Source organism: Siphateles boraxobius, unplaced genomic scaffold (genome assembly GCF_051911475.1).
Source record: "Siphateles boraxobius isolate OS27281-9 unplaced genomic scaffold, OSU_SipBor_1 13, whole genome shotgun sequence".
In the NCBI taxonomy this organism is placed as follows: domain Eukaryota; kingdom Metazoa; phylum Chordata; class Actinopteri; order Cypriniformes; family Leuciscidae; genus Siphateles; species Siphateles boraxobius.
The window spans coordinates 20,113,336-20,126,627 of NW_027508733.1; the positions used below are offsets into that span (position 1 = coordinate 20,113,336).

Genomic DNA, 13,292 nt, shown 5'->3' on the forward strand with positions numbered 1-13,292 from the left:
TCCGAAGAGAAATAGCAATGGGGGTTCTTGCGCAGCGCAAATATTGAACTCAGTTATATAAAACCATTAAAACAGCCTGCATATTTTCCATCCCAGTCTAGAGATCTCTGATGTCTCCATACGCTTGCGCTAATTGCGCGTTTGCGTCTTCACTGATGTGTAGCCAAGCTTCTCTGGAGATGGCCCAATTAGAGCACTTCCAGGCAGGGAGGGAAAAGCTCGCTCACGCTTTTATGCGGTGAGGGTCAGGCTTCACGCCTGACAATATGCGGTAGATATGAATGTTGAAATCAATAGCTGTCTGACGTTCAGCCATGGAGAAGTGGCGAGCCTGAAGAAACGGGGCTGTAATACAGTCAATACATAATAGATATTATGATTAATTAGAACGGCTGATTATTAAATCGCTTTGAGCCCAGGATCCCTTCGGAAGAAAGTTGCATTTTTCTGTTTCATGCTAGGGAGACCAATTTATCTGGAAGGCAGCTAAAATTTTTGTCTAATATGTTGTGATCTACAAAGTAATAGTTTTAGAAGCAACATTAAAAGGAAGATTAAGAGATTCACTGGGGAATAGAATTATGTAAACATGTTCAAAGACTTCTTTACTGCCAAATATGTGCATGTTTCTGAATCTGGTCAGCAAAGTTAAAAAAATCAAAAAAGTAAATCTATCTTTGTAGAACTTTTTTATCATTTACCTTGTATACTATATATGTTATAGACCTGTAACCAGGGCTTAACATTAACTTTTTTGCTCACCGGTAACTGTGGCTAGTGGTTTTCCAAAGTTATCAGCCACTCAGCATTTTCACTCGACACAATTTTGACACTGAAACAATGGGGAAAATCTGCCATATAGATTTTCTTATATTATCTCACAATTTTGCAGCAGGTATATTAGATTGCTGTCACTTTAAGACCTGACACACAGATCCATTATACTGTTACACATGCGTTTTCTTTCTCAACTGTTTACGTTCACTTAACTGACTGTGTTTACGTGAATACTTGCCAAGAACGACGTTTTGACATTATGTGTGTTCGGCATTTGTGTGTATTTGACTGTTTAAGAACAATAAGCAGCTAAAATATCCCAATTTAGTTCTGAGAGGTTGCTTTATATGCGCGCACTTTGGGTGTAAACAAAAAATCTGTGGGAATGATAAAAAAAGAATTGCAATCCCATTCCGACATTCAAGCCCTGTAACACCAACAATATTAATCCGAAGCAAATAAAGTGAGTGAGTGAAGCGAGTGAGTGAGTGAAGGGAGGCGTTTTTGTGTCAACTCACTGTCGGAGAGATGAGAGAATGAGAAAGCGCAGCTGGTATTGTTTATCTATTCTGTGGAAAATTAGCAACCTTTTGGAAAGTTTCAGATATTTCAGTATCGATATGTATATGTATTGACTGTGTTACACGCCACTGCTAAAATCCAACCGTGTTTGGCAAGTTGGCAGGTGTTAATGTCAAGCCCTGTCTGTAACCTGTATTATTTTTTTGTCATTGATCATTTGGAACCATAATAAATAAAATACTGGATGCCTGTAAAGTTAAAAATAAAATGTAATAAAGTATAGAAATATTCAATAAAATTGCCATGTTAAAATAAATATTTAGATAAATATATAAACGTTGTGATACAGAACGTAATTACACAAACATGTTCAAAGACGTCATAAATGGGCTACTTATTATATACAGGTCCTTCTCAAAAAATTAGCATATTGTGATAAAGTTCATTATTTTCCATAATGTAATGATAAAAATTAAACTTTCATATATTTAGGATTCATTGCACACCAACTGAAATATTTCAGGTCTTTTATTGTTTTAATACTGATGATTTTAGCATACAGCTCATGAAAACCCAAAATTCCTGTCTCAAAAAATTAGCACATTTCATCCGACCAATAAAAGAAGTGTTTTTAATACAAAAAAAAGAGTCAAACTTCAAATAATTATGTTCAGTTATGCACTCAATAGTCAATACTTGGTCGGGAATCCTTTTGCAGAAATGACTGCTTCAATGCGGCGTGGCATGGAGGCAATCAGCCTGTGGCACTGCTGAGGTGTTATCGAGGCCCAGGATGCTTCGATAGCGGCCTTAAGCTCATCCAGAGTGTTGGGTCTTGCGTCTCTCAACTTTCTCTTCTCAATATCCCACAGATTCTCTATGGGGTTCAGGTCAGGAGAGTTGGCAGCCCAATTGAGCACAGTAATACCATGGTCAGTAAACCATTTACCAGTGGTTTTGGCACTGTGAGCAGGTGCCAGGTCGTGCTGAAAAATGAAATCTTCATCTCCATAAAGCTTTTCAGCAGATGGAAGTATGAAGTGCTCCAAAATCTCCTGATAGCTAGCTGCAATGAACCTGCCCTTGATAAAACACAGTGGACCAACACCAGCAGCTGACATGGCACCCCAGACCATCACTGACTGTGGGTACTTGACACTGGACTTCAGGCATTTTGGCATTTAATTCTCCCCAGTCTTCCTCCAGACTCTGGCACCTTGATTTCCGAATGACATGCAAAACTGAGTAACAGTCCAGTGCTGCTTCTCTGTAGCCCAGGTCAGGCGCTTCTGCCGCTGTTTCTGGTTCAAAAGTGGCTTGACCTGGGGAATGCGGCACCTGTAGCCCATTTCCTGCACACGCCTGTGCACGGTGGCTCTGGATGTTTCTACTCCAGACTCAGTCCACTGCTTCCGCAGGTCCCCCGAGGTCTGGAATCGGCCCTTCTCCACAATCTTCCTCAGGGTCCGGTCACCTCTTCTCGTTGTGCAGCGTTTTTTGCCACACTTTTTCCTTCCCACAGACTTCCCACTGAGGTGCCTTGATACAGCACTCTGGGAACAGCCTATTTGTTCAGAAATTTCTTTGTGTCTTACCCTTTTGCTTGAGGGTGTCAATGATGGCCTTCTGGACAGCAGTCAGGTCGGCAGTCTTAGCCATGATTGCGGTTTTGAGTAATGAAACAGGCTGGGAGTTTTTAAAAGCCTCAGGAATCTTTTGCAGCTGTTTAGAGTTAATTAGTTGATTCAGATGATTAGGTTAATAGCTCATTTAGAGACCCTTTTCATGATATGCTAATTTTTTGAGACAGGAATTTTGGGTTTTCATGAGCTGTATGCCAAAATCATCAGTATTAAAACAATAAAAGACCTGAAATATTTCAGTTGGTGTGCAATGAATCTAAAATATATGAAAGTTTAATTTTTATCATTACATTATGGAAAATAGTGAACTTTATCACAATATGCTAATTTTTTTAGAAGGACCTGTACATGCACGTTTCCGATTGTGGTTCACAAAATAACTGTCTAATGTCATTCTGACCTCACACTCTGGTCCGACAGCCAACCGGCATCGCAGTTGTCGTATCCGTCATTAAAAGTGGCCTGCAGCTGGGCCGGCGTGGCGATGTTCGCAGAGTTCTCCAGACAAACTCTTTTGGCATCTGAGAAGGACAACGCGTAGCGGTCGTGGGGCGCGCGGTAATGGAAAACAACTCCTGTGTGGGAGAAAACAGACAGTGAAGTGCATTATGGGAACTATACCTTACATAAACTATTTCCCCAATGAACAGCAATTATAGGTGTTTAACTTGATGCAGGTCTCTTGAGATCCACTAAATAGCTTTATTTCCTGAATTTCACTTTCATTCCTACTTTTCCACCATTCCTCAGTCCTCTGAGAATGACAACAGACAGGAACACAGTACAAAAGAAGTGAGAAATGAGATCCCAGCACCAGTTCTTTGTAAAGCGGACTGGAAGCCCGTCCTCTAACTGGTCAAAGAAATGAGATTCCTGGGATTGCCTTTGAATTGTCCGTCTGCTATTCCCAGATCACATCAATTTGGAGTCCCTTTCGTCCTCTACTCCAAACTCTACGTCTATAACCTCCACTGTCGGCTGCCATCCCGCAAGAACGAACAAACATGAAAGGGACAAAGGAACATCCTCAAAGCTAGGTGGGCCAATTTATGGCGAAACACTTCAGACGACGTCTTGAGGGGAAAGATTTTAGTCTCCTGAGCAATACGGCCCGTTTCTTACCCAACCGTGCCAGCTACGCATGACGCCCCACTTCAAAGGGGCATGAGAGAAAGACATTTTTTATTTCCTTCCTTCCTTCAAATTTGTGTACTTCTTCTCTTTTTTGCTTCCCATTGGAGTTCAGGAAAGGCTCTGAGCTTTTAAAAATATTCAGTCTGTGACAAACATCTGGGGATGAGATATGTGGGACTCTCGTCCTCTGAGGGATGCCGCATCTTATTAAAAAAAGGGGTCAGAGTTTCCACGCCTCATTTCCCGAAGACATAATCAGAGGAGCCGAGGATCAGATTGAATGTTCTGTTGAATGTTTGTAAAATATCACAGAATATTTCTGTAGGTTAGCAAAGATTCACTCGTTTATGTCGTTTGTGTTAAATATTGCAACCTTCGTTTAATTCTATAAAAAATTAATTATGTGCATCAATCAAGAATATTGTCTGAAGACGTATTTATAAGTGAACTTATATATATTAGTAAAATTGCCATAAATAATTATTCCTGTAAATTTTCTTGACTGTTTTGTTCCCTACTATTATTGAGTACTTTGAGTTCAAAATTCCGATGATGTAACACAAGGTGTGAAAACGTCTAAGGGTGGCGGCCATTTTCATAAAAGCTTGCAACAGTAATGGGGATTTTTTTTCAATGCTTTAATTGGTGAGCTTGAACTATTTAACCATTCAAACGCACATAGGAGGGGGTTTCTGTTTTGAAACGGAAAAGTAGGCTACATGAGTATCTGCTTGTATAGTATTAATAATGCACTGGTATCTAGTAATGCATTTTTAAGAGCCACTCCCTGTCGAGAGAAGTAATCCTCGTTAGGTTTTGCAATCACAAATTACGTTTTAATCATGATGGTTAATTTCGTTCCCCTTCTCTGGTGGATGCCGTGTTTATATTTAACTTTATTTTTGTTAATTTATTTTACTTTAAGAGTTCAATGATATCCTTTCTTTTTTCTGTGATAGATGGTGTGCTTGTTTTCTCTCCCTACTATTAGATATTTTTTATTTTTTTTTTTTTATTAGTGCTGCCAAATCGATTCATCGCATCTAACATAAAAGTTTTTGTTTACATAATATATGTTTTTTTAAATAACATTTTCATATTTTTAATTTAAATATTTTCATTTTGTGGTAATATCTACTTTATACTATTCACTCTTTACTATAGTTATTAGTATTTTTTTATTTTCTGCATTTTATACATATTTTTATTTATTTAAAATTAATATAATTAAAAATATATATATTGTATATGATATTTTAATACTATTTGCATTCCTTACTTATTCTTTTATATTCTTTTTTAGTCCTTACTATTATATTTTTATTTATTTTTTATTTATATACATTAAATCATATTTAAAATACAAATCTTTTTTCACTTTTTGTATCATTTTTATTATGAATATTATTGTTTTCATTATTTTCATTTATTATGAATATTATTTTCTCATTATGTTGGCTTATATTTACATATTCTACAGTGTGTTTCTCTTTACTATGATTATTACATAGTTTTACTTTGGGCTTTTAAATATTTTTATTTATATAAATTTATTATTATTCAAATAAGCTTTTATTTTTACATTCCTTTTATAGTGATTTTTTATTACATTTACACATTCAATAAATTTTTCAAAAATTAGGAGGTTTGCGCTATATGGCAAACCTTATAACCTTATTTGCGCTGAATTTTGGGAATCTATAATGATCATCTACTTTTGAGCTTAAAAGAATGACACCGACTTAACTGGAGGGTCACTACTGCAGTGCATTTAGCACCTGGTTAAACCAGTTTGCTAAGTGAACAAGACCCAGGTTTTCGTGCTGAAACGTGCGAAAAACACTGTTTGACGAATTCGCCCCATGCACATTTCCGCTCCACAGCCTCATGCTAACACAAGCACTGCAGTGCATATTGTCAGCGAATGAAGTCTAACTAACTTCATCAAGGTTTTGGCAGGAATCTGAGCATGCAGAAAATGCAGCAGCTGTTTGGTCCATGCCTCCTTGGACTGATCTGATTGAAAACGCCACCAGATGTGCAGGAAAACCAATCCTTAGCACTGAGGACTGTAATTACACCAGATTTTCAGATTAAATAATATATCAAGTCATTCACCGAGCGCGTTTCACCCAGAGGCCTGCAAAACCACTGAAAAAGGACGTTAATTGCGAGACAAGTTTTTGCACAAAACACAAACCTAAAGAAGAAAGAAGTCAACTGTGAATCTAATTACTATAATCACAGCTGCGTGTATTAGCATTCTGCAGAGCGCTACATTACCTGTGACCTGAAGAGGCACCGTATCTTGTTCGTCGTTAATGCCGACCACGACCTCACAGCGGTACATTCCCGAGTCGCTGGATCGCAGGCCTGTCAGCACCAAGCTGGCGTTGTAGCGGTTCTCCGGGTAACCCGGCAAGGTGACGCGACCCTGGAAGGCTTTCTTCACCTTGATTATATTGTCTTTAGCCACAAGAATCGATTGCTGCTTTTGTAGGCCGTCCGCGCCACGTTGACCCCACAGTTTGGTCCATTTGATGCGGGGCGGCTCGTTAGAAGGACTCGGGCGCAGGGTGAAAACACACGGCAGGAGGGCCGTACCCGACAGAGGCTCCTGGACCCTCTGGTGAGTCACTTTACGCATGTTCACCACAGTGTCACAGCTCACCATGCCTGAGGGAAAGAGGAAAAACGACCAAACTGATCATATTCAAGCATTTTAATGAAAAGTTTCTCAATAGGCACAATAATAAACATTAGACTGCTGTTCAAAACTACCCTAAGAAAATCTAAATGTTGAGCACATTTTACTGTACAAGTCTTTTTATATGAACCATTAAACTTCGTATATTGCACCAACAGTCATCCGCCACAGTGTTAAAGCAGAAATAAGGCCTTGAAATATGACATACTGCCCTAAGTACTGTAATTGTTTTACTGTACCAATCTTTTTTTATGGAGCCTTCAACTTGGCAAATAGGACAATGCACACTGAGACATATATTGCGCCATCAGCCCATTTCATCCATGCTCTTGTTTTCTTCATAGTAAGATGGCAGTGACGCACGTGTAAGCATGAAGTAAGTTTCTCATGCACATGCAAAAGGTTCTCATGCATACATGAAAGTCTGTATAATTTTTTTTTTTTTTTTTGCAAAGGTCCCTTTAGGGCCTCTGTATGATTATTCGGTCGAAAATGTGAAAATCTAATTTTACACAAAATTAAAATAAATCATGCAAATTAATATAATGAGGTCATATCATGTGACAATACATGTTCAGAAGTTCCAGGTCAGTAAATTATATATATATATATTTTAAATAAATTAATACTTTTACAGCAATGATGCATAAAAAAATGCTGATCTTTTGAACTTTCTGTACATAAAAAGAATGATTAAAAACTGTATCACAATTTCCACAATTTTGTTTAACAGCTTAACTATTCTCAACATTGATAATAATAAGAAATGTTTCTTGATCAGCAAATCAGCATATTAGAATGATTTCTGAAGGATCGTGAGACACTGAAGACTGAAGTAATTATGCTGAAAATTCAGCTTTGACATCACAGGAATAAATATTTAAAATATATATTAAAATAGAAAACAGTTATTTAAATGGTAATAATATTTCACAATATTACTGTTTTTACTATCAAATAAAAGCATAAGAGTGCATTTGGTGACTTTGGTGAGCATAAGAGCCTTTAAAACATTAAAAAATCGTATACTGCTTGTATAATGTATTCCTTTCTACTATTGATAAAAGCAGGCACAATACAGATTTGTGCTCTTTGAGAGAGACATACAAAGTTATTTAGCTAAAATCAATATTATTATACAATAGTAAACAATTCATTATTTATACTCTCCCTATTTACAGTGTAACATCAATCCAGCAAACCCTGGCAGCAGTGGCTGCGGCAAATGGAGGTATTTCACTAGTAATAATCCTTTTTGCCTCAAAGGTGAAAAAAATAAAAATAAAAATCAATAAGAGGCATGAGCAAAATGGGGGTTGATGCATAGACGAAAAAAACCCAAGCACAGCGCACTACAGCGTTTTTTCTCATCACCAAATGAAGTGCAATTCCTATTATGTACACTTGCATTATAGCTTATAACAATGTATGCGGGGGCCAGTCATCATTCTCATTTGCATATGGGGAGGTGAGAATATATAATTGCTGCAAGACAGATTGAATGAACGACATGAGGTAAGGTGGAAGAAGAGAGGGTGCCGACTATTCCGAGCGAGAGCGCATAATTCACTGATTTATTTTCATTAGAGGGGGCTTTTGCCCAGCACCTTGTGTCTGGCCTTGCCCTGACGTTATTTGATTTGATTTAAATGTAAAGAATGGAGTCTTCTACCAGTACAGGGAAATGTCATCTCTCCCAGCCCAACAGCTCCCCACCATAATTACACGGAGAGATTGGGACGCTGGGTGAGGGAGATGGCACAATCCTGACTTTAAAGTGCTTTTTCATTTACTTCTCTTTTTTTAATTCATTGATTCAACTATTTTAGCGTACTCTGGATACTTTTTATAAGTGGTATAAATGCCAAGAGGAGTTATATATCAGGGTCGGAAATTAACAAGGGCTTGGGGCAAAAATGGCCCCTAATTTCAAGAACTGTCCCCGCACAATTGAGCTAGGATCTATTATGGCTGTCATGATTAAAGTTAGAAGTGAAATGAATGAAAAGTGTCGATTGTGGCATTACATTTACAGTCGATTTGCTCACGTTGCATCAGATTTCTTTTTAAACTTGGTTTGCACCATTGAGCGTTAAAACCAATCACACACATTTCTGTTGAGCGTATGAATGCAATGTCCAATCAGAGGCGTTTTGATTCGTCACTTCGGAGATCGCTGGAGTTGTTCACAATTTGTAAATTCTCTCATCGTCATAAACAACAATATACTGTACATGTTTTTCAGTTCTTTTCAGATCAACCAAATTGTAAGCCTTTTAAACATATATTTACCAGTCCTACATATTTTTACAAACACAGCTAAATCTAAATTTGAATGCAAACAGCATCATCATGCTGTTGCGGTGCATATTCACAGTAAATATGATGGCATAAATTCATCTATGATGACATTTAGCTGAAGCATGGAGGATAATGTCTTCTCTAACGGGCAACAGTCATTTGCAGGGAGTAATAGCGAATATCTTGGTAGAGATGATGGCTGCCCACTCGTCTAATGGCACTTATACTCCGTCCCCAAAGAAATGGACTGTACATAGGTGAAAACTCTAGAGCGAGTGCTTGACAACATCAATGGGAGGGGTAAATGGATCTGCAATTTTCTTGTTGAATCAAGGCACATATCTTCACAAACATGTTACGAAGGAAATCGGTTAGCTGCAAAGGTTCGATTTGAGTGTGCTCTGTTAAGGGGCCCGAATCAGTAGTGGTGGTCAATGAAAGGTTATATATATATATATATATAAACATTAAACGTATATAATAATAATAATAATAATAATACACTTTAAATCGCCGATTATTTAAGTGAAAAATAAATGAATAAACACATCTGGAAATAAATATATTTGAGAATAAATATGTATATACTGTATATAAATAAATAAATGAAGGCATAAATAAATAAATAAATGAAAAAATGAATAAATAAAACTTAAAAAAAACATTTAAATACTAAATAAAGAAAATACCAAATGAAGGGAAAATGTAATAACATTTTTTATTCTGAATTAAATTATTAAAAATGAATAATATTTGTTTCATCATGTCATTTTTATAAATGAAAAATTGTTTGCATGTGAGCTCTGGAGAGGGATCGACAACTCCTCCTTCCACGAGATCTTGTCTCAAAGCCCATGCTTTCCTTCCTTTCTGTCCTCCATCTCCAGGGAAGTCATGCTCACGATAAGGGAAAGGCACAGAATTATCTTCCTGTTGCCTGAATTCACGCTTGAGGAGAATATAAGCATTGAGACTGCAGAGCATGACTTTTTGTTTCCCCAAGCCCTCGATTGCCCACATGCAAACACTTATAATTGCATTTATGCCTGTTTCTCAGACGCATTTAAACAGACATGTAGTAAATTAGGCTGCTCTCCGGATACAGTTGTGCCAACAGTGTGAAAAATTGTTTCTTCTGTAATGTTTTGTGTGCAAGCGTGATCTAATTTGCCACGTTAAATAACCAGAAATCAAATGCAGATACCTCCTTAAAAAACAAATTACACCTCGGAGTCAAGAAATAAAAAATTGCTTTGGTCCCACATGGGTAAATAATGAATGTAAGAAGCATAGCAAAATATACCAAATCTGCATTTAGATGGAAATGTTTTTACAAGCATAACCCCCTAGAGATCGTCCTTTTGTTTGAAATTCTGCCGTTGTTTTTAATCTTTCCTCGTCCGTCTGAGGTCGAGCCATAAAGAAGGTAAAAATATTGAGGGTTACAGGGGGGAAGGACTAGGAAGTGTTTAAAAAAAAGAAGAAGCGACCACTCGCTACTGCTTTTCTGCTCATTGATGTATTGTGACTATTTGCCGCCCTCTTTGAACACCTGAAATGCATTAAGTGCTGTCAGAAGCCTTTATCATCCCAGAACAGGGAACACAAGGCAACAGCGCTCGTACGCATCTCCTACATGGATGTTTTTGTCCTTCTCCCTTTCTTTCCCTTTCTTTCTCTGCAGGCTAATGTAATTGGCTGCTTGCTGACAGTGGCCTTATTGTCTTCAATTACCCAGCAGCCACGAAATGACTGATCGATAGCGGGCCGGGGTTATGCTGACGATCATGCCTTCTGTAGTTATTTCATTCATTCCTTTCGACAGTGATATTTGAGGGATTTTATAAAATAATGGGCCTTTTATTACCACGCCGCCCGAAAGGAACACCGCAATTAATGATAATAAAACATAAAAGTCAGATATAAAAAAAGGTAATAAAATGACATTTAAAAAACCAAAAGGAGCCTGATTCTATTAAGTGAAAAAGCATTCAGTGGTGTTAATGCGAGCTGCGGATGTTGCATTACATACTTCCTTAAACATGCTTTCATTATTGCTGCGGCCACCAATGTAGAAAAGATAATGACCGTCACAAAGACTGTGTACTGTCATCTCTCTTTAGTGTGGAGAGAGAGCAGTGGCTACATATCTACAGGCATGCCATGCCAGAGATATTTTTTTTTGTTTTCTGCATACATGGTGTATAATAATAATAATAATAATAATAATAATAATAATAATGAGACAAGAAAATAAGAATGGTTTATTATTTAATATTTTTTATTTATTTAATATCATAATAATAATTAAAAATAACTTGTGCTCTGCAATATTTTACTATTGTGTTTAATATTAATTGTTATTATTATTGTTATTAAAATAAATAAATAAATAAATAAAGTTATCAGCTAACACAATGATGAATTATCTTGTGTTCTGCAATGTTATACTAATGTGTATAATAATAATAATAATAATAATAATAATAATAATAATTATTATTATTATTATTATTAAAAAATAAATAAATAAAGTTAACGGCTGATGCAATGATAAATTATCTTGTGTTCTGCAATATTATAGTCATGTGTATAATAATAACAATAATTATTTTTATTAAAATAAACAAATAAAGTTAATGGCTGAGTGTCTGTGACTGTTGCCTTGGCTTTTGGCTTGCTTAGTTGGGGGCATTTAATATTCAATAATATTATTGATCTGCCTTACTTAAGGTGGACGTTGACTCAATTTTCTTTTAGAAACAAACTCTGTTATATTATTTTCATGTTATCACTGTGAAGCTGCTTTGATACAATCTGTATTGTAAAAAGCGCTATATAAATAAAGGTGACTTGACTTGTCACAGTCACCACCTAATGGTCATCGTCTCTGTCATGTGTTAGTCCCCGTCTGCACTACAGTTCCCAGCATCCTCCTTGGCCCACACCTGCACCTCCTTCACCATTAGCCACACCTGCCAGCAATCATCATAACCACTCACCGTCTTCAGCTGTTGTCCTCTTTATTCCTCTGTGTATTTAAGTTCCTCTCATGTCAGTGTTCAGTGTCGGTTATTGTTTGTGGTTAGTGCACATGTTTGTGTCTTGCGTAAGTTCTTGTTAAATAAACTTTGATATCTTCGTCTTCAGTGGATTCCGAACATTACACTGACACAATGATAAATTAGTTTGTGTTCTGCAATATTATACAAATGTTTATAATAAAAATTAAAATAATTATAAAAATGAATGAATTTATGAATAAATAAATTAATTAATTAATTTTTAAAGCAATAATAATGCTGAGTGACAGGAACTACTGCTAACAAAAGAAACCGCTAACCACAAAAAAATACATTGAAAGACCCTATATGAACCGAATACTATCAAATAAATAAGTCTGCTTCTTTCTTTACATGGCCTTCCCTTGAAAAAAAAGACAGACAGCCTTCAGTGATGTTAATTTGACTGTGAATGTTAAATACTGGACCTCCTTAAACGCTCTTTAATGGTTTCCATGAGAACAGAGATACAAAGCTAATACAATGACGAATCCATAACTACACTGTAATTTCTCTTTAGTGCCGTGGCCATTTTTACAGGCCACCATTTGGCAAACTGCCCATTTTTATCGGTATTCTCCCTTTGCTTTTTCTTTCAGTCACCTAACCACAGGCCGAGACTGTCCTGTGGTGTCTAATTGCACAAGCAATCGCAATGCACGCACTGAGCTTGAGACATTCATATATCGAAAGCATTTGTGACAAACTCGCGAAAATGTTCGCAACAGGAGCCAGTAGCCTTGAAGTAAATCTACATATGCATCATTTCCACAGAATAAGGGCTGTTTGTTGGATTCCCACTCTTAAGTAGGACCTCCAATGGTGTCTTTCATCCACTGCCACCACAGATACAGCCTCCTCCAAAACGGTGTTTGAGAAGGGGAATCATTGGATTAAAAATGAACAGGTGTGCTTATATGGTGTCAAGCGCAAGCAGGCCGTCGTAATGACATTCCCTTTCTGAAAGCGTCTCGCATGAGATGCTCTCCCCCGGAAACCCCCCAGAGGTTCCCGACATATTCACAGCGCCATGAATATTAACCGAGCCCAGGGTGTCTGAGCTCAATATCTCCTGTCTTCCTTCCTGTCTCTTGCTCAAATACACACACATACATAAAAATACTCTTGAGTCCAGAGGCTTGACTA

The 13,292-nt window shown here is 37.0% G+C and overlaps 1 protein-coding gene across 1 annotated transcript in view; it reads right to left on the reverse strand.

The window, feature by feature from the left end:
- ncanb (neurocan b) overlaps nucleotides 1-13,292 on the reverse strand; it is a 148,854-nt gene that overhangs the window by 81,910 nt on the left and 53,652 nt on the right. Inside the window, exons 3-4 of the mRNA XM_077226413.1 lie at nucleotides 6,360-6,752; nucleotides 3,343-3,517 (exon numbers count right to left, since the gene is read on the reverse strand). Of these exons, the coding sequence (XP_077082528.1) occupies nucleotides 3,343-3,517; nucleotides 6,360-6,752 (568 nt within the window). The remainder of the gene's footprint in view (nucleotides 1-3,342; nucleotides 3,518-6,359; nucleotides 6,753-13,292) is intronic.